General features: G+C 37.0%; 1 protein-coding gene across 3 annotated transcripts in view; it reads left to right on the forward strand.

Annotated features, from left to right (window-relative positions):
* The first annotated feature begins 384 nt into the window (after positions 1–384).
* Positions 385–22,205, forward strand: part of LOC139949240 (integrin alpha-6-like) — a 40,883-nt gene continuing 19,062 nt past the window's right edge. Inside the window, exons 1-13 of one of the 3 annotated variants that reach the window (XM_071947634.1) lie at positions 385–773; positions 8,774–8,898; positions 9,902–9,981; positions 11,148–11,336; positions 13,820–13,988; positions 14,610–14,805; positions 15,468–15,561; positions 16,490–16,595; positions 17,526–17,778; positions 19,169–19,264; positions 19,426–19,487; positions 19,878–20,047; positions 21,014–21,169. In XM_071947634.1, coding sequence (XP_071803735.1) covers positions 547–773; positions 8,774–8,898; positions 9,902–9,981; positions 11,148–11,336; positions 13,820–13,988; positions 14,610–14,805; positions 15,468–15,561; positions 16,490–16,595; positions 17,526–17,778; positions 19,169–19,264; positions 19,426–19,487; positions 19,878–20,047; positions 21,014–21,169 — 1,923 coding nt within the window. In that variant the 5' untranslated portion in view covers positions 385–546. The remainder of the gene's footprint in view (positions 774–8,773; positions 8,899–9,901; positions 9,982–11,147; positions 11,337–13,819; positions 13,989–14,609; positions 14,806–15,467; positions 15,562–16,489; positions 16,596–17,525; positions 17,779–19,168; positions 19,265–19,425; positions 19,488–19,877; positions 20,048–21,013; positions 21,170–22,205) is intronic. The other 2 variants (XM_071947635.1, XM_071947636.1) reach the window with 2 other exon arrangements.

Consider the following 22,205-nt stretch of genomic DNA (forward strand, 5'->3'; position numbering starts at 1 on the left):
CTATGACCAGGGCACGAATGTAAAGCGCATTTATACGGTTATGGTTCCATAGTTTTCCAATCTGGGTTGGCAAAAACTCGGGCTGTGTAACACGAATAGCGCCCTCTCGGGTCAGGGCCAACTCTTAAATTTGTAAATAACTATTTTTTTAGAACCTTTGTGACAAAACACATATCTACGTGACAAAAACTATTTTGACAAAATACCACTTCCAGCTGACTGTTAGTTTCATCTAGATTGGTTTGTTAACACCATCGCACCCCAACCACTCCTCCCAACCCCCTACTGCAGACAGGTCGTGGCGTAGACATCCTACATAAAGAACTACACCGCTGCTGCCTTTAAGAGCTTTTCGAGGTCATGACCTTGCCTGACCTTGCTGTGGAATGTACATTCATACAATGTCATACGTTTATTATGCAGTGACTAGCACTGCATGAATGTACATGTACTGTGCACACACACATTGGTTTCCGGCACTGTCCCGAAGACTAGTGGTCTCTGTGTTCTGTCAGAAAACTGGCATTTCTTCAAGATATTGTGACGATGGGGACGATTAATGAATACCGATGGAATTGCCATTTTCCTATGGATGTTTTATTAGTGTTTGTGGTAGTTCTTCAAACTGTTGGAAGGATAGAATGTTCCAATTTAGAAGTTCGTTTGCCGATGGTGAAAGAAGGTCCAATGGATAGCCTGTTTGGATTTTCTGTTGCTGAACACATTGTTTCAATGAAAGAACCAACACTATCAGACAACTACGATGGAAGCTTGTGAGTACTCCAAATATTTTATGTAAATTGTAAAAGATTAATTAAGGAATAATACTTATTGAACTGACAGTGAGTCAGTGACATCCTGTTTATTTTCATGATTTTTACAAACTTGAACTGAAACATTCTTTTTTATGGGTTCCTCTACAGTACACTACAGTCTACACTTTCACTCCCTGTTTACATATTATTATTATTTGTAGGAAAAGTTTCCGTATGGCGCCACCACTTTTTCATTCGATTTGAAATAATATATTATCTAACTTACCACAATGAGATATCCCTTTTTGTAAAAATGAGTGAAAAAGTGGTGGCGCCATACGGAAAGTTATCCTTTAGTTTATTAATTTTTTTTTTTTTTTGGGGGGGGGTAAGCATTGAAATGGGAAAAGTTTCCGTATGGCGCCACCACTTTTTCATTCGAAATAAAATTATATAGTATCTAATTTACCTGTTTGATATATCCCTTTTTGTAAAAATGAGTGAAAAAGTGGTGGCGCCATACGGAATGTTATCCTTGAAATGTTCCCTTTATTTTACCATTTTGCTTATTTGCCGAAAGACACTGGGATGGTAAAGGGGGCTTAAAATTAAAAATTCAGCAAAATCAGTCAAGCGGAAATTGCGATACACTTATGAATAATGAGGCGATGTACACATCTGAACAGATTTAGTAATTTTTTTTAAGCTTTAAAATGTTGTTTATTAAAATAAAATTACTAAAGCAGCTACCCCAAAAAATAATAAACAGTTTATAAAAGGTCTTTGTATATAAAATATATAATAATTACAACATTTGAAGATATTACAAGTCCTCATATAATTTTGATTTCATCCAGGCAGTCCTGTATTTTACTAACTGTCTATTAAATATCCAATAACTTACTGACCAGCTTCAAATGTTTTGTGCGAGTCGAACGAACAGTTCTTTGTTTACAGTTTGTGGTGTTGGTGTTTACCTCAATCCACTCAATGTCTTTAGGCCCTATTGTATTATCATGAAAATTACCAAAAACCCCTTTTTCACATAAAGACTCTGATGTTTACACTTTTTTTCTAAATTTGTAGCCTTCGGTTAAAAAGAAAAAATTTACTTTTTTTTCCAATTTGCTAATTGATTGATTTCAACTACGTGTATAGCAAGCAGGGTTCTTGAGATAAACTGTACTGTCACTTTACTGTTAAATTTTACTTTTTAAAACCAACTTATACAAAATAATTTGAAATAATGCCATCCTCATTTTACACACTCTACCAATTGAGTCATCTAGCCCCAATATTAGGGGTCTTCTTTTGAATACATTTCTTTGTTAAATTGTTTGAGGATGTAACGTAATTAGTTGTTACATGTAATTCATGTTTCAAACAACAAAAGCTTTTATTGCATCAAATTAACTTGTGTTGAATATTTTTTTACACTGTATCCTCAAACAAGTTCATTCAATTGAAGCAATGTTTTTTTTAACAGTCATATTAAAAACTCATTAGGCAAAGACAAAATATCATTTTAACAAAATAAACAAAAATTGTGACAATTCCCGTTTTTTGAATTTCAAAGAAAGAAACAGGTGTATGCATTTAAAGTCACCAGGAAATAGATTTTTTTTTTTTCAAACATTAGAGTATATGTTTCTGAACAATAAAATAATTTTTTTAGTAATTGTTTTTAACGATTTATATGTTTTTAACAAATAAAAAAGGTTGTGTGGGGGATGACTTCGCCTACCCCTATTGTGACGTCAATCGAGGCAGACTTTGCCTCGATCGAACATCGAACACACATACGTGCAAGTACATTCATGTCCTAGTTCATGTAGTTGTGAGTTTGTACGTTTCGAAAAAGTTTTTTTTCTTGCATTTTTTCGGCAATGTCGACCAGGTGTATTGCTGCTGGATGCAGCATAACAACTAAAGATGGGGTCAGTTTGCAAGTCTTTTCCAGCGCTGTGCAGCAAACACTTTGAGCCATCGTGCTTCGAGAATCCAGAATACACTACACATTTTGATATGAAGAGAAAAGTTCTTATGAGAAAAGTTCTTTTCTAAAAACATGATGCCATCCCATCATTTTTTTTTCAGCAAGTGGGGAAGTCGAAGAAGGTACCTGAAAGACGTAACAAATCTGAAGGAGCATTTGCCTAATGTGAATAAAATCAGGTGTTGTTTCAACTTTGAGGGCATGTTTTTAGCTTGCACCAAGCGCCACTATCTTGTGTTGGTACTGCATGCGATTCATCGCGCCTCGATTGATGTCTTGAAACAGCACCCTATCGGGTCCGGCTTATTTTCAAGTTTGTAAATAACATGGAAACTAATTTTGTAAACCTTAGTTTATTGTTTGTTCATATTCCACTCATCAAAACACTATTTTAGTGACAAAAGCTTTGTTTTGACAAAATACCACTTCCAGGTGACTTTAACTGTTTGTTAACAAATTTGCTTCATTTTAAATGTGCAAATACATACGTATAACTTTGAGGCCACAACAGACTTTCACATGGTGTACACTTGATTGAATTGAAACCACTGGTCATAAATCAATGTACATCATGGTACAGTTTATTTGTCAGTAATTAAGTGTTTTCTTAACCATTTTCTTTCATTTTTATCCAATGGGAGACTTTCAGGACGCTTGGTGGCAGCAGACTTGCCAGGTAAAATCCATTGTTCTCGGTAATGTGCGCATGCTCAGAACTATGTGAACAATGGACATTTAACTGGTAAGTCTGCTGCCACCAGCACCACCCCAACTCATTTAGAGGTAGTCATTACATGTACATGTACACTTAATGTACATGTACATGGTGTTACTGCAAACCTTTCCATATTCGTATTGCCACCATGCAAAGTTTAAAATCTTACTTAGCCTAGTAGTAGAACTTATAGACTGAAAATTGTAGGTTGCAGGATCCTTTCATTCTATGTACGCATTGATGAAAGGATTCGGGTACTTTTTCAAAATGTCAAGATTTACATTAAACTTACAGGGTTTGAAGATAATGATAGTGGAAAGCTTCCCTTCAAATATTACTAACTTAGGTTGTGTACTTTTTGAGAAATGAGTAAAACAAGTAACAAATAATTTTTGTCTCAGGAAGACGAAAATTATTTTAGCATGTAAAATCCCATTAACCATACAGTTATGATATTATACCAAAACCAAAGCATAACTGGTTCAAATACGTTTTTACCTGCTAAAACTGAGACGAAAATTATTTGTTTTACTCATTTCTCAAAAACTACAGCACCTCAATAAGTAAAATTTCAAGGTACGCTTTCTACTATCATAATCTTCAAACTGTGTAAGTTTAATGTAAATCTATGGATATTGTGTTTTGTGTTAGGAAAAAGTACATTAGACTATAGAGAAACAATCTGATGTTGTTGTACACTCGGTGCATACAAACTGTACAAGGAAGATACCTACTGCACCAAGACCGAGAGAGATCACTGTTGCCAAATTTGGTGATGCCACATGCAGTGAAGTTCTTGTATTGAGTGAATGGCATGTATGCTGTACATGTAACATCACTTCATACTGGATTAATATGCTGGCAAGGTCTTCAGGTTTTGTTTTTTCTTGCTCAGTGGTGTTATTGTTGGTCTTAAAGGCAGTGGACACTATTAATTATCAGTATAAAACCTTACTTGGTAAAGAGTAATGGGGAGAGGTTGATAGTATATATTATTAAACATTGTGAGAAATGGCACCCTCAGAAGTAATGTAGTTTTCAAGAAAGAAGTAATTTTCCATGAATTTGATTTTAAGCAGAATTAGATTTTGAGTCTCGAAATTAGGCATCTTGAAAGCACACAACTTCGAGTGACAAAGGTGTTTTTTCTTTCATTATTATCTCGCAACTTCGACAATCAATTGAGCTCAAATTTCACAGGTTTGTTATGTTTCAGATAGACCAAGTGAGAAGACCAGTCATTTACCAATAGTGTCCAGTATCTTTAAGGTTTATAAGATTATGTTACTTGATTTATTCTGGAGGGTTGTCTTTGGATTTAAACAAAGTGAAACTTCTGTACACCACGCTATGTTTATTGGATTGCTCATATTTATAACCCCATAAAACTAGTTATTATAAAACAATAGATTAGTATGCAACGAGGAAGGGTATGGGCTTGTTTGGTGAATTTGTGTGATAGCCTGATGGCAAGCAATTGCTTGCACATTCACCAGATGGCTGCATGATCGACTGAAGGTTTTGGGAATGATAGATCACCCATTAGTGAAGTGTGTTCTGGGAACCGTGTGACGGACTCAGAGGTCTGGCGTAGTACGGTACTCAGAGCTCCGGATTACCAAATGCGGTAATATTACGTCATGCCATGCCTGCGCACACCAAGCGAAAGTAGTCGATTTTAGTGCTGTCCTGAGTCGACCAAATGTTTCGCTCTACTCGTAGCTAGCTGTCATGGCGGCGTTCATAAGTAAATCGTGTGGTGTGCACAAGTGGAGCGTCTACGACAGTATTGCAAAAAAAGTAATCACATAATAAAGTGTTTGAGGAGTGGGAATTACAAAGAAGGTTCTTCTGAAAGCCAGAACAGAAGAGGGTTTTGGGTTGCCTGTTGAAAAAGCACTCGTACATTAACTAAACAGGTCTCGAAGATTTATTCGATCAGAGATCTGAGAATGTGATTACTGCGTGCTGAAATGCCTGGTGGCGTCACCCGGAGCTCTGAGTACGCCGGACGGCTGAGGCCGCGACACCAGGTTTGACACAAATGCTGTGTCCAACTTAAATAATGTGAAGGTCATAAAAAATTCACAGACTATCATTCATAAAGCAATGGTTTGAAGAGTCTTCATATACAGTTTCAGCCGTACACTGTATTGTATGCACAATAGAACACACCTTTCGTATTTGTTGTCAATGAACCACCAACAACACAACAAAACGTAAAATATGTACTGTAGCACTTCCTGTGTGGTTAAACCAGACTGATTCAAGACAATGGCACTATGAGCTTTAAGTTTCCCATCATAGATTTCACCCTTGTTTGTGCAGTACAAACATTACATTAGTCATGGTTTTAACCATTACTCTATTTAAAAAGCAAAAAATAATGGAGGTTGAAAAATTTAATGTTTAATGCAGGCTAAATTGAGCCTCATTGGTATTTGTATTACGACATATCAAAATCTAAATTGCCCATTTTAGTAATTGCTGTTAAAATTTGTTAGTCTGTACTTAATCTTAAAGGATAACATTCCAAAAGGAGATATTATATATTAGATGTGAAATTGATTCAGAAATGAATACAAAATAGCAATCACTGCATGTCATGTACTTGCACAGTACGTGTATTTCTATTTAGACAGATGTGTATGGTCAGATACCCATCAAAATATGCACGGTTCACAATGACATGTTAGTCATGCAGTGGAGGGTGGCAGCGCACGCATCATGAAGAAAGGAAGCCTTTCTGTAAAATACTGCATAAAGTATTCACATTATGCATAGGCCATAATATTGTTAAAGGCTGTGTAATGAGATGATGATTTAGATCTGAGACTCTTGAGTTGATTGGGCATAAATGGCATAAATAAGAGGATTGGTTGAGTGTATGACTCGATGGTGACTGTAATAAACTTTAAGTCTGTTTGCTGGACAAACGATAAGCTAAAGATATACGAGTGCAAAATTTATCATTAGCAGTTTCTACGTTCACAGTGATTAACTGTTTGCTTTCTTTAAGCTATAACACCTTGAGGCCCGTTTCTTACTTCCTTTAACTGGGTGTGGCTGTCTTAAGTGCTATTCACACGACAGAAATTTAACTGGGGTCCCTTGCTTTATTGTGACATGGTTTGAACTGTAGCAATGCTTGAAAATATTTCACAAGAGAACTTTGACAGTAGATACAATGTTGTTCTTTCACACGAGGAACATTTTGTAAAATTTTACAACCATGCTACAGTCATGGAGGCTACCTCCATGCTACAATGTAGCAAGGGACCCTTGCTAAAGTGCTCTCGTGTGAAAGGGGCTTTATACGAGTATGGATAGCCCCATGGTATGAGTCAGACTACATGTACAGGATACCTAGAAAATGATTGTAGGTGACTCAGAGATTATTCAAGAATGACAGTTATTTTACAACATCCAAGCTACAACTAGCAAGGGAGCCTTGCTAAAGTGCTCTCATGTGAAGGGCCTTTTTATGAATGTGGATAGCCCCATGGTATGAGTCAGACTATGTACAGGATACCTAGAAAATGAAAGAAAATACCTAGAACATGTAAGTGACTCGGAGATTATACCAAGAATGACAGTTATTTTGATTATTTTTAATCTGAGACATCAGAAGTATTTCGAGCTTCTTCTCCTGAGCAAGTTGGAAAATATAGTCATATCAAACTACATCCTACTGGATGGATTAAGGAAATCAGCTTTCTCCAGAAGACGATCAGAGCATACTGATTGAAACGTCGAGTTGAAACAACAGTTCTTTTGAGAACCCCCCCCCCAACTCATTATATATTGTATTTCCACCATTCAAAGTTTCAAATCCTATATAAGAAAACCTTGTCTAAACGTACATTTTTCAATTCAAAGATCTAGTTTTTTGTAAGATTTGTATATAATTGAATTGTCATTATTTAGCATGCTTGTCTCAGAGGGAAGGTGCTTCTGTTCACCCAAGTTGATAGAAACGTGACACAGTGTATACAACACATTCCAGAAAGCCTAGTGACATTAGTAACACAATTATGACTCACAACTATTTATCAAAATTACATTTTAAATTGTATTCTTTACTGATTAGAAATTTATAAATGTTCACATTCCTTTTGCTGTATTAACCACCTGGCCATATAAAATATGTATTGATTTCTTCTACCCAATGGTGCACTGTGCACTGCTGTGGTTATACATAAATGTATGTAGGATAGGTTGGTCGGTGGCGTTGGTAAGTTTTAGGCCTTGCGCTTTACAGCTTTTTAAAAAGTAGCCCACCAGGCTATTAAACTGCCATTTCACTTTCTGCAAAGAAGCTGAATGCAGCCCAGATTGAAACATGTTTTGCCACAAATCTTTCTGATTTATTCATGTTAGGATCACAACCAGTTTTATGGTCAATTACATTTACACACTGTATCCAAAATAAATTCATAAGGACGTCAGACAGTTTCGCTATTCCTATTGGTGGAGAGCGCGTCACGTGGGTGTGTACAATGTATGAACCTTTGTTTATGACCAGTAAAAAGTGTTGAAACATGGGCGTGACACGCGAGCTTGCACCTCTTCTTATAAGACAGTTTCTTCGTTCCCATTGGTCGAGAGCAATGGCTGAAACAGTTGTGCTACATCACGCGATAAACGCGGCATTCCCTTATAAGGAGTTGTTTACGCGAAGGCGGCGGAGGGCTTTACCATTTCATAGCTAGATCTTTGTCTTTTTGATTGGAGGATACAACTTTTAAAATAAACAAAGCGTAGGCCAACAATTTTTTATTGTGAAATTACACCCGTTTCTTTTGGGTCAGCCTGTGAGATCAAGAATGTGTTGGATTCAACAGTGACAATGTGCGTTCTGTCCAGCGTTTTAGAGACACCCTGACGCCTAATGTGTGCCTTGCATGTATTAACACTGCTGCGTTACCAAACACACGCGCACGCAGTGATGTATTTACTCCGCGTGCAAGAGTACTTTTCGGATGAAACGAAAAATGCACGGTGAGTGACTGGGCTTGCAATAGTACTTTTATTTGCCATCACGTGACATACAATCCTCCAATCAAATGGCAAGGATCTGCTTGGGTCTTGTATAAAATGTAATAATGAACCCTGTCACATGAGCAGCAGTTAACTCTTTACTTCTGAATGATTCGATTACAATAACATGTAGGAGGATTGGTGTATAAACCGACCTCTTCTGTTAGAGTTATCTTCAAAGTTATTTCAAATTATTTCAACACATTGTACAGTTACAGACAAATGTTTGAAGGGTGATTAACGGTGTGTGTCTTATCTACTATTCAGAATTCTTGCTGGAGCGCCAACATATGATGATCCAGATGCACTGGTAGCTAAGACTGGTGCTGTCTTCAAGTGTCCTCTGAGTACATACGTAGATGATTGTCAAGATATGAATCTAGATATTACAGGTAACTATAATAATCTAGTATATATAGCGAACAATTGTTGTGCAAGTTTAACTTTAATGTTTTTTCTCAAATTTTGATATATTCGTAGTAAAAACAGTTGTATTTTACTCTTTGTGCATGTGCATGCGCACTTCGGCTTTGGTCGCCATGTTTGCATTTTTAATAAACCAATAATAATAAACTTACAGGTTTAAAGGGTCTATGTATTTGTGTTGCACAAAAAACACAATGTCTACAGATTTACAGTAAACTCACCACTGTTTGAAGATAATGATGGTAGAATATCCCTGAAAATATTACTTGCTGAGGTGCTTTAGTTTTTTGAGAAATGAGTTAAACAATGTCATAAATAAAGAAAATTGATCAGTGATCATGAGACAAAAATTATTTTAGCATGTAAAACATTTTTGCATGACATTGTTTTACTCATTTCTCAAAAACTACAGCACCTCAGCACCTAAAATTTTAAGATACGCTTTTTACTATCATTATCTTCAAACAGTGTAAGTTTAGTGTAAATCTGTGGACATTGTCTTTTGTGTACCCAAATCCTTTAAAGGCACAGGACACTTTTGGTGATTATTCAAAATATATATTAGCATCAAAAACTTACTTGTTAACAAGCAAAGGAGAGCTGTTGCTAGTATAAAACATTATGAGAAATGACTTCTTCTGGAGAAAGGGCTCTTTTCTCACAAAAATATTTAAATCTGAAAGCGACTTCACGCCCTGAAGCCTTTTTTCAGGCATCTGAAAGCACACAAAATTGTGCAACAAGGGTGTTTTTTCTTTCAATATTTTCTTGCAACCTTAATGACCAGATACACCAAGAGAGAATTCTGCACAGTGTTTGACAAGTAAACAACTTTTCCAGTCCAGCAGTGTCTTTAACAACTGTATAATGCCATCTGGTGATAGGCCATGAAAGTGCATTTATGAACATCTAGTTTCATACTTATTGTATGTCAAAAATACTATTATTTTTTTTTACTTTTGTCTATAGGCAATGATGCCACTGAGAATAAAACAGACCAATGGCTTGGTGTAACAGTGAGAAGCCAGGGGCAAGGTGGAAGAGTTGCTGTAAGTAGTTAAAAACATGAATCAAATTAAACCTGCATCAGGGATAAAGTATATTTACTTTGGTTTAGAGTAGATGGATTGCAATACGCGTCATCGACTGCCATCTTTGATGTATTTTACACATGAAATGTGCGCGAGAGTCACACGCAGCGCGTAGACGTGTGCACTTTTCTTATGTAAAATGCATCAACGATGGCGGTCCGTGACGCGTACTGCAATCCATCTATTGTGAGCTTGTATTGTAAGGTTGTGGGCTCAAATTTGCCTGTGATTGATACACATCGGTGTATGGTTCAACCCAAATTAATATTCTTTATCCCTGATGCAAATTTAACATACTATAAATTGTTGTGGTAGCCGCTGTTAAAATATAGGATCGAAACTGCCTTTAGCAATCTCGGTGGTCTAGTTGGTAAAGACACTGCTCTAGAATTGCAAATGTCGTGGGTTTGAATCCCACCTGAGTAATATGCCTTTGATATTGTTCACAGAACTCTGGAAAGTACTGAGTATACAATGCTTAAATACACACATTGGTGTAAGGGTAAACCAAAATTAGCATAATTAACTTAATAGCAGACAAAACTTTGACAGGGGCTGATTCACTTGGTATTTGAGAGGTTTTGTAAGTCTATGGATACACTATACAGATACAGATACGTCGACACGTTGTGTGTTCATGTGACGCGCATCTGCGACTATCGTATTTTGCACACACGTTAGCAATGGATATAGGAGCTCACGACGTAGAAAAACGGAAACTGTTTTGCAGACTTTAAGTTGTCTTTTAGTCCCAGATCAAAAACATTTTTCTCGGAATTGCTTGCACTGGTGTCGTGCTTGATATACGTAAGATAGAAAATTGTTAGTCATTTGCAAGCAAAACGATGATAAAATGCAGTGTATAAAACATGGGGTCTCTATCGGTCATGCTTGTCAGAAAAACACTCATGATGAATGCAAACGCCCTCCCAAGTGACACATACCTATAGTTTGCGAAACAAAATCCAATACGCAGCTGACATGAACGCAAACAGTCATCATATCCGTACCAGTATCCGCACGCTTGCGAAACCTCTATATTGTTACTATGTACCTCACTCTTACAACGTATGTATTTTAAAACTGTTCATTCATGACTTGTATCCACTTCATACCAAATACAGACTTGTGCTCATCGCTACAAAGTGTTGTCTTCTGACAAGATAAGTGGTCTTGGAAAATGTTACTTGAGGATGAATGATCTTACAGAAGACTTATCCATACCTGGAGCTTGGACTATGTGCAGAAATATGGAACTTGGAAAGAAGAAATTTGGTTACTGCCAGGCTGGAACTGGCTTCTACATCTCACAGGTAAAGTTAGTAGGCCATCCTACATGTAACTGAAATATACATGTATGACCCCACTAGAGTAATGAATCACAGAAGTGGAAGGTTGAATATATGATCCCACTAGAGTAATGAATCACAGAAGTGGAAGGTTGAATTTCTAACTCTTTGGTTCTTTCAAAAACATTTTCTATGATTTAGCAGACATTAACAACCGGTTGTAAATATTTTACTGCTACACTGTGTTTGGGGTTGAATAAAATACAATACAATACAATACAATGGGCTTTTGTATAGCGCCATTTCATTTAGACCACAGCGTTTTAGACGTACAAAAGCAATGCAAATATTACAACAAATGAACAAAAAAGCAATAAACAGAACATAAAGAAGAAAAAGATGGATTTGAACAAACCACCTCCAGATTAACTTTCCAGTGCTCTACCAACTGAGCTATCAAGCCATTTAACTTAACAAACAAACAAACAAACAAACAAACAAACAAACAAACAAACAAACAAACAAACAAACAAACAAACAAACAAACAAACAAACAAACAAACAAACAAACAAACAAACAAACAAACAAACAAACAAACAAACAAACAAACAAACAAACAAACAAACAATTAATTAAACAAACAAACAAACAAACAAACAAACAAATAGTAATAAATACCTTTCGGGTATCCACAATGTGTTTAATTTTAAAACCTCGCCTTGAAATCAATTCAAATATTTCAGAGGGAGCCGTTTCTCACAATGTTTTAAACTATTAACCTCTCCCCATTACCGTTACCAATAGTGTCCATGGTTCACTTTGAAAAAGTACCCAAATCCTTCAAGGTCAATATTTAATTCTGTAGTCATAAATAATAACATTATTCATAAATAAATTCATAAATACAGTTTCACCATTCCTATTGTTGGAGAGCGCGCCACATGGGTGTGTATAAACCTTTGTTTATGACCAGTAAACAGTGTTGAAACATGGGCGTGACACGCAAGCTTGCACCTGTGCTTATAAGACAGTTTCTTCATTCCTATTGGTCGAGAGTAACGGCCGGGACAGTGCCACATCACGCAATATGCGCGACGCGCACAGCACTCCGTTATAAGGAGTTGTTTACCCGAGGGCCTTACCATTTCATAGCTGGAGGGGTGTTGTGTTGAAAAAAATCATAAAACAATTATAATTTTTGCATTTATTTCAGTGTTGCTGTTTTTTGACCGAAAATGTATTTATGAATGGGACTCAAAGTGTGTTGAATCGGTTTTCAAATGGTGGTTTAAACCCCCAAGGCCTGGTTCTTGATAATTTACCTCAACTTTGTCTCGGTAATATTATCAAGAACCAGGCCTCGTTGGGTTTAAACCATTAGTTGAAAACCTCTTGACCACACATTGATTCCCTTAGTTGAAAACCTCTTGACCACACATTGAGTCCCTTAGTTGAAAACCTCTTGACCACACATTGAGTCCCTTAGTTGAAAACCTCTTGACCACACATTGATTCCCTTAGTTGAAAACCTCTTGACCACACATTGAGTCCCTTAGTTGAAAACCTCTTGACCACACATTGAGTCCCTTAGTTGAAAACCTCTTGACCACACATTGAGTCCCTTAGTTGAAAACCTCTTGACCACACATTGATTCCCTTAGTTGAAAACCTCTTGACCACACATTGAGTCCCTTAGTTGAAAACCTCTTGACCACACATTGAGTCCCTTAGTTGAAAACCTCTTGACCACACATTGATTCCCTTAGTTGAAAACCTCTTGACCACACATTGATTCCCTTAGTTGAAAACCTCTTCACCACACATTGATTCCCTTAGTTGAAAACCTCTTGACCAAACATTGATTCCCTTATTGAAAACCTCTTGACCACACATTGATTCCCTTAGTTGAAAACCTCTTGACCACACATTGATTCCCTTAGTTGAAAACCTCTTCACCACACATTGATTGCCTTAGTTGAAAACCTCTTCATCACACATTGATTCCCTTAGTTGAAAACCTCTTCACCACACATTGATTGCCTTAGTTGAAAACCTCTTCACCACACATTGATTCCCTTAGTTGAAAACCTCTTGACCACACATTGATTCCCTTAGTTGAAAACCTCTTCACCACACATTGATTGCCTTAGTTGAAAACCTCTTCACCACACATTGATTGCCTTAGTTGAAAACCTCTTCATCACACATTGATTCCCTTAGTTGAAAACCTCTTCACCACACATTGATTGCCTTAGTTGAAAACCTCTTCACCACACATTGATTGCCTTAGTTGAAAACCTCTTCACCACACATTGATTGCCTTATTGAAAACCTCTTGACCACACATTGATTGCCTTAGTTGAAAACCTCTTCATCACACATTGATTGCCTTAGTTGAAAACCTCTTCACCACACATTGATTGCCTTATTGAAAACCTCTTGACCACACATTGATTCCCTTCGTTGAAAACCTCTTCACCACACATTGATTCCCTTATTGAAACAGAAAGAAGAAGGTATAGCAGGGGAGTTCATAGCAGGCATACCAGGAGCCGGTGATTGGAGAGGAGGAATCTTTACTACGACTGTCCCTGATGAAGATGAAATCAATCCTGATTTAAGACGCACAGCATTGGATGACGAGTCAGCTGGAGTCGGTCTCAACAGCTATCTAGGTAAGTCTAAATTGTTCTCTTAAAGGGTAAATTTTTTTAAAACACAAAACATAATGTCCACAGATTTACATCAAACTCACACAGTTTGAAAACAATGAGGATAGAAGGCTTCCCTGAAAATAGTACTTGCTGAGGTGATGTATTTTTTGAGAAATGAGTAAATCAAGTCACAAAAGGTCAAGTGTATTTCACGAGTTAGCAGGGAATTTTAGCTTCTGTGCTTGCGTACTCCATGTAACTAGGCATTCTACGCTTACACAGCTAGCGCAAAACTTTGCCACTTGCACATAAGCGGAAAATTCTGATCGTAAGCGCAGAATTCCGTGGTAAGCAGGGCCATGAAATTGGGCCCAGATGTTTAACCACATAGACAACTGATGAATTATACACATTCTGTTAAGATGTAAACATTTCCTTCATTACCATCTTTTGTTCTTACAAGGTTTACTACACATGTTCTTTTCTGTATTACTGGTGATGTTTATGACATAGGAGTAACTATAAATATGAATAGTAAACTTGTGGGTACAACCATGAGTAAAATATCTTTTGAAGGAGTGGTGGCTCTGAAAAGAGCCGGTTTGGTCTTGACGTTTTATGACATAGCTTTAACTTTTACAGGTTTCTCAGTCACATCTGGTAAATTTGGGGACAAATTTATGGTTGCGTCTGGTGCTCCGAGACACAATGCTATAGGAGCGGTCGTTATGATTTCAAAGCATTTCGGTGGCTTGAGACAGGAATACGTTCTTAAAGGAGAGCAACCCGCAGAGTCTTTTGGTTACGAAGTTTGCTCTGCAGACTTAGACGGAGATGGGTAAGTCAAAAAATATAATACATGTTGCAAGACAGGTTCTCAAAAGAACATAATCTACCCATTAAGTAGATACACACATGGTGTAACCGCAAACCTATTATACTTTTAATGTCATTCAATCTTTGTGTTACAAAAACCAAAGAGATTTCCACATGGTGTTACCGTAACCTCTCTTACATGTAGTTATACTTCCACCATGCAAAGTTGCAAATTCTACTTAAAGACCTTTCTTTTGTTGATAAACGAACAATCCCCTTTGTAGGCATGGAGGGCCGATTGTTTGTAAAACACTCAATCGTAATAACAGATGTTTTAACCAAAATCACGATTTCTGCAAACTTTAAATTAAATGAAATAACTCCCATTATTAGTTGTTTTGCTTTCATCAGAATCAGCACAATATTTGAATGTTTGTGCAACATTGTTACAAACATTAATAATAACAATAATGATACTAATAATATCAAAGTCCTATATATCGCACGTATCTACCAAACAAGGTACTCAAGGCACGGAGTATACAAACTTTCAGAAAGATAGGTTATTACAGTGATGAATTCTGAGACCCAATTATTTTGCACTTATACTAATAAATATTTTGGGTAATTACCAATAGTGTCCACTGCCTTTAAGTATTTGATTCTGTTTTGTAAATGTTACAGTTTTGATGATTTGATTGTTGGAGCACCTATATACTACAATAGAAGTACTGAAGCAGGAGGTCGTGTTTATATCTATCTCAATAAGTATCAGAACGTAAGTACATAACTGGCTGACGTGAAGAGTCTTTTTGGTAAGGGTTAGATATTTTATAACATTACCAACAATTTAAATTACATTGCAAATGACGAGGATTAAAGTCACCTGGAAATATAATTCATTTTCGGCAAACATTAGAGTATATGTTAATGAACAATAAAATAATTTTTTGAGTAATTGATTGGAACGATTTATATGTTATAAATACAAATAGATAAAGCTGTCTGGGGGTGACCCCGCCTACCCCTTTTCTGATGTCAATCGAGGCAGACTTTGCCTCGATCGAACATCGAACACACGTACGTGCAAGTGCATGCAAGTCCTGGTTGTGAGTTTGTACCTTTCGCAAAAAGGTTTATTTCTTGCATTTTTCCGGCAATGTCGACCACGTGTATTGCTGCCTGAGTCGTCTCCATTGCTGTGTCTGGATATATGTATAAAATAACAAACCTGTGCGAGATAACAATAAAAGAAAAACTTGTTTTACCCATATACACCGATGTGTGTTAGCACCAGCACTGTATACTCACTACATAGTATGCCTGTGGATTTCTTTCACAGAGCTCGGGAAAGTACCGAGTATACTGTGCTAAAACACAAAAACATAAACAAATACACTTTACAAATACTGGTATTCTTCTATTTCTTTTTAAAAAATTTATAGAACCCGCTGCTAAACATAGGATTCAAACTGCCTCTAACCACTGGGCAATCTTGGTGGTATAGTTGGTAAGACACTGCTCTAGACCTGCAAAGGTTGTGGGTTCAAATCCCACCCGAGTAATATGCCTGTGATTTTTGTTATCACAAAATCTGGTATACACAGCGCTAACACACATCGATGTATGTGTAAAAACCAAAATGAAAATTCTTTATCCCCGATGCAAATTTAACATCTACTAATAATTCTTATTGCTCTTCTTAGGGTACTTTTCTTGGTATTGAGCCAACTCGTCTGACCGGTGTTAGAGATTCTATGTTTGGTATGTCAATCGCTAACCTCGGAGATCTCAACATAGATGGCTATGAGGGTAAGTATTAGTAGGTTCATCTTGCAACATACAAACTTAGTCATTATCAGGGGTGAGAAACTTCAAAATATTATCTGAATTCAGTTTAAAGTTTGCCGGATAAACCAAAAATTATGTTGTTTTTTTTGTGATTTTTAAACAAGTTGTGCTGTTTGATCTACTTCTTTGTAAGTGAGGATACTGAGCTGCTTGGAATCTATATCTCAAGGGTTACAAAAACTGGATTTGCCATCATTTCAATATACCTCCTAAGATCTCGATCCCAGCTTTAAACTTTTCTTGTCAGCATGGTGTCTCACCCCTGAAATATGAAGGTGGTCTTCAAGTGATTTCAATCATGACTTTTTCACAGGTGAAGTAAAAGATAAAACAACTTTACCCTTTTTTCATAGGACTCGGGGGAAAGTGCTGAGTATACAGTGCTAACACACATCGGTGTATGGGTTAAAAAAATAATAATAATAATAATAATATTCTTTATCCCCGATGCAAATTTAACATCTCTTATATCGTTGCGGTACCCGCTGCCAAAACACAGGACTCGACTGCCTCTAGCTACCGGGCAACCTCAGTAATCTTGTTGGTAAGACACTGCTCTAGAATTGCAAGGGTGATGGGTTCTAATCCCACCCGAGTAATATGCCTGTGATATTTTCTTACAGGACTCGGGGGAAAGTACTGAGTATACAGTGCTACACACATCGATGTAAAGCCCGGTTCATACTTCCTGCGAATTTGACGTGAATTTGGCGTCACACCCTCCTTTTGCAGCTATTATTGGCAAAGGAGTAGAGCAGAGTGCAACTGTTGCGAATTGTTGTTGCGAATTTGCGACGTCAAGATTCACTTCGCATTGGCATTCGCAGGAAGTACGAAGAGGGCTTATGGGTAAAAAACCAAAATGAATAACCTTTACCTGTGACTTTGTAGATATTGCTATTGGTGCACCTTATGAGAATAACGGTGTAGGTGCAGTGTATATTTACCATGGTGGACCAGATGGTATTATACAACCAGCCTCTCAGAAGATAACCCCAGCTGATTTACCAGATGACCTTCCGACAAGTCGAGATATCGGTCAAGCATTTGGGTATTCCTTGTCTGGCGGTCTGGATCTGGACGGTAACCAATATCCAGATTTGACCATTGGTGCTTTTCAGGCTGATGCTTTGGTTACATTGAGGTAAGTTAAAGTTGTTACACTGTCAAAGATCACATCCCTTGTAATAACAATACAAAGCTCTTATAAAGTGCACATATCGTAGATATGGGATCAAGGTGCCGAACAAATGGAGACATTACAATAAACAAATTTATGGGCTCAGCGGCCGATTTCACAAAACGCTAGAATGAATCTGATCTAGATTATTACCCTCCTAACTTAGGATGGGTTCAATGTGTCCTACGTCTTCAGATAGGGACCTTAACTAGTCCTAAACCCTAAGATTAATCCTAACTTAGGATGGGTTCAATGTGTCCTACGTCTTAAGATAGGGATCTTAACTAGTCCTAAACCCTAAGATTAATCCTAACTTAGGATGGGTTCAATGTGTCCTATGTCTTCAGATAGGGACCTTAACTAGTCCTAAACCCTAAGATTAATCCTAACTTAGGATGGGTTCAATGTGTCCTACGTCTTCAGATAGGGACCTTAACTAGTCCTAAACCCTAAGATTAATCCTAACTTAGGATGAGTTCAATGTGTCCTACGTCTTCAGATAGGGACCTTAACTAGTCCTAAACCCTAAGATTAATCCTAACTTAGGATGGGTTCAATGTGTCCTACGTCTTCAGATAGGGACCTTAACTAGTCCTAAACCCTAAGATTAATCCTAACTTAGGATGGGTTCAATGTGTCCTACGTCTTCAGATAGGGACCTTAACTAGTCCTAAACCCTAAGATTAATCCTAACTTAGGATGGGTTCAATGTGTCCTACGTCTTCAGATAGGGATCTTAACTAGTCCTAAACCCTAAGATTAATCCTAACTTAGGATGGGTTCAATGTGTCCTACGTCTTCAGATAGGGACCTTAACTAGTCCTAAACCCTAAGATTAATCCTAACTTAGGATGGGTTCAATGTGTCCTACGTCTTCAGATAGGGACCTTAACTAGTCCTAAACCCTAAGATTAATCCTAACTTAGGATGGGTTCAATGTGTCCTACGTCTTCAGATAGGGACCTTAACTAGTCCTAAACCCTAAGATTAATCCTAACTTAGGATGGGTTCAATGTGTCCTACGTCTTCAGATAGGGACCTTAACTAGTCCTAAACCCTAAGATTAATCCTAACTTAGGATGGGTTCAATGTGTCCTACGTCTTCAGATAGGGACCTTAACTAGTCCTAAACCCTAAGATTAATCCCTAAGATTAAAGGAAATGAAGAAATAGCCCAAAACTTGACAAGTAATTTTTCGTTCAATTCAACTAAATTTAACTCACATTTATTTCCATACTTTCTTGAAGAAAAACAAACTTGAACAATGCAAATACGGGAATTAGATATACAGGAATTAGATATAACAAATAATAATAATTCTCTTTTATTAATCTCTTTTTTTTTAACATGAAGAGCCAGACCAATTATAAGTATCACAGCGGAACTACAGCTACGAGAATCACAGATTGATCCTAATATAACAACTAAAAAAGGAGCAGAAGCGTTTAGGTAAGATATTGAGTTCTTCAACTTGTTTCTGTGTTGTATAACTGTTGATGAGATTGAGCTCTGAGGAGCTGTCAAGGAACTAAGTCTGCCAGCAACAAGATAACAAGTACCAAAAACCTATATTTCCTGTTTTAATAACTGATTTTATTTCTTCTTTGTAGGTCCTATGTTCAAGTGCAAATGAAGTACGAATGCAACGCAGATAGATTTGACGAGTCCATTCGTAAGTTAATGTCTACTTCTAGCTTAATACTCAATGCAATTTGTTTTAATCTTTACAATGGTTGTTATGTGCGTAAAGCGCTCCCCTCTCACCAAGGTGACCCCAGTTCAATTCCCCGCCATGGTCATGTGGGTTGAGTTGTGCGTTGGTTCTCTACTGCGCAACAAGGGTTTTCCAGACCATCAGTTCTTCCTCCCTTGTGAAAAACCAACTTTTGGTCTCGGGCTTTGCATCAAGGTCATAATGGGTTGATGTGGCTTTCTCCCAAAGGCGCCCTTGCATGCCTACTTCTCAAAAAATTGCGAGTAAGGATGATTAGCCTCCCAAATTATTATTATACAACTATTTGTGAGGAGTAATGCTAACCTGTTTACATCATTTCTTATTCAGGAGTTGAATATTCCATCGAAGCAGAGGAGGAGAGGCGTGATATGGGTTTAACTTCAAGAGTAATCTTTGAAGCGTCCGATTCCTATGCCATCCGTGACCAGACAATTCTTCTTCAACCTCAAAGTAATGAAGAGACTGTAGAATCAACCAGATTTTGGTTCACTCTTAGGGTAAGGTTATTATGCTTATTCTTTTTATATTAAAGGGTCTATGTACTTTTTCCTAACAAAAAACACAATGTTTGGTTTACATTAAACTTACACAGATTGAAGATTATGATAGTAGACAGCTTCCCTTGAAATTATACTTACTGAGGTGCTGTAGTTTTTGAGAATCGAGTAAAACAAATTATTTTCATCTCAATTTAAGCATGTAAAAGCGTACATGTATTAACCAGTTATGCTATGGTTTTGCTATAAATAAAGCAAAAGAAGAAATGCTGGTAATTTTCTACCTTCCATCCCAGTTAGTAGTTAATAAGCAGAACTTTTCAGAACTGAGAAGTCTTCCAACTTCCAAAAATCTACTTAGCGGTAGCAGAATATAAAGCATGAAAAGTTCTCATTCATTCATTCATTCATTCATTCAATTCACATTTTTACCTCCACAAACAAATTTCAACAAATAATACAGAACTACATTGAAATGCATACATGTAAAATAAAATACAACAAGATAATAAATTAGAGGAAGGCGCATGGAGGCAAGGCCCAAAGTAAGCCAGCTAGATGGTAGCAGCTTGCCTTTTCATAACAAAATAAATGATCAAAATGTACATGCTTTGGACAATACAAAGACGAAACATACAGACAGGCGGACAAACTACTGGAGAAAGGGACAGTGACAGAGTAAGCAAACTTAAAGGGAAAGAACAGTATAGAAACTATGTTACATGCTGGGAAATAAGGAACTTTTTATAAGATGTTTTGAACCTAGCCACAAAGGATATGAGGCTTTGATAGTCTGGTCAACCTAATTCCAAAGATGAGGACCAAGTAACGGAGAGTATTTGATGTGCGTGCAAATGGTACATGCAAAAGAACATAGTCAGCCTAGTAGGTAGATGCACACGTGGTATTGCTGTAAACCAATTTTTTTTTAAATATCATTTAAGTATTTATTGCTTTGCCCTACAGCCTGGATTTACGGATATCTTTCGCAAGATACCCTTCAAGTTAAACTACAAATTACCTGATGTGGAAGTGACGACCCCTACCCCAGGTGAACCAGTACCTGATCTCAACAAGTTTGCGATTCTGAACAGTCAGATGGATCCGTCTAAAGTTGCTGAGGTAAGTTACTGGTGTTATTACACTTCAAGTTTGAAGGAGGTTGTTATCTTTTAGTGTCCCAAGTTTTATTTGCTGCTTGTGTTATCCAAGAGATGTTGTGTCACATGGCTTGCTTGATCTGTTTGTCACTCCCTATTACTGAAGGCACTCAAGGATAATTATTGGATTTTTAAAAAATTTCCTCTTTAAAGACACTGGACACTATTGGTAATTGTCAAAGACTAGTCTTCTCACTTGGTGTATCTCAACATATGCATGTTTTTAACAAGCATGTGAAATTTTGAACAATTGGTCGTCGAAGTTGCGAGATAATAATGAGAGAAAAACACACTTGTCAGACATAGTTGTGTGCTTTCAGATGCTGTATTTCAAGACCTCTAAATCAAATTCTGTGGTCTTGAAATAAAATTTGTGGAAAATTACTTTTTTATAAAAAACCACGTTACTTCAGAGGGAGCCAGTTCTCACAGTGTTTTATACTATCAACAGCTCTTCACCACTTGTTACCAAGTATTAGGTTTTGAGCTTATAATTATTTTGAGTAATTACCAATAGTGTCTACTGCCTTTAAAGTCCTCACTTTTCTTTTTTTGCTTGTGATATTCAAGAGAATGTTGTGTCACATGGTTTGCTTGATCTGTTTTTCACTCACTATTATAATCATGGAAAATTATTGGAGTTCTAAATATTCCATTATAAATGGATAATCATAAAATCTTTCTATTCAGATATAAAGGTTAGAGGCACTGGACACTATTGGTAATTACTCAAAATAATTGTTAGCATAAAACTTACTTGGTAACGAGTAATGGGGAGCTGTTGATAGTTATAAAACATTGTGAGAAACAGCTCTTTGAAGTGACGTAGTTTTCAAGTTTCAAGAAAGAAGTAATTTTCCATGAACTTGATTTTGAGACTTCAGATTAGATTTTGAGGTCCCAAAATCAAGCATCTGAAAGCACACAACTTTGTGTGACTAGGGTGGGTTTTTTCTCATTATCTCGCACCTTTGACGACCAATTAAGTTCAAATTTTC

Source organism: Asterias amurensis, chromosome 16, assembly GCF_032118995.1.
Source record: "Asterias amurensis chromosome 16, ASM3211899v1".
Taxonomy (NCBI): Eukaryota; Metazoa; Echinodermata; class Asteroidea; order Forcipulatida; family Asteriidae; genus Asterias; species Asterias amurensis.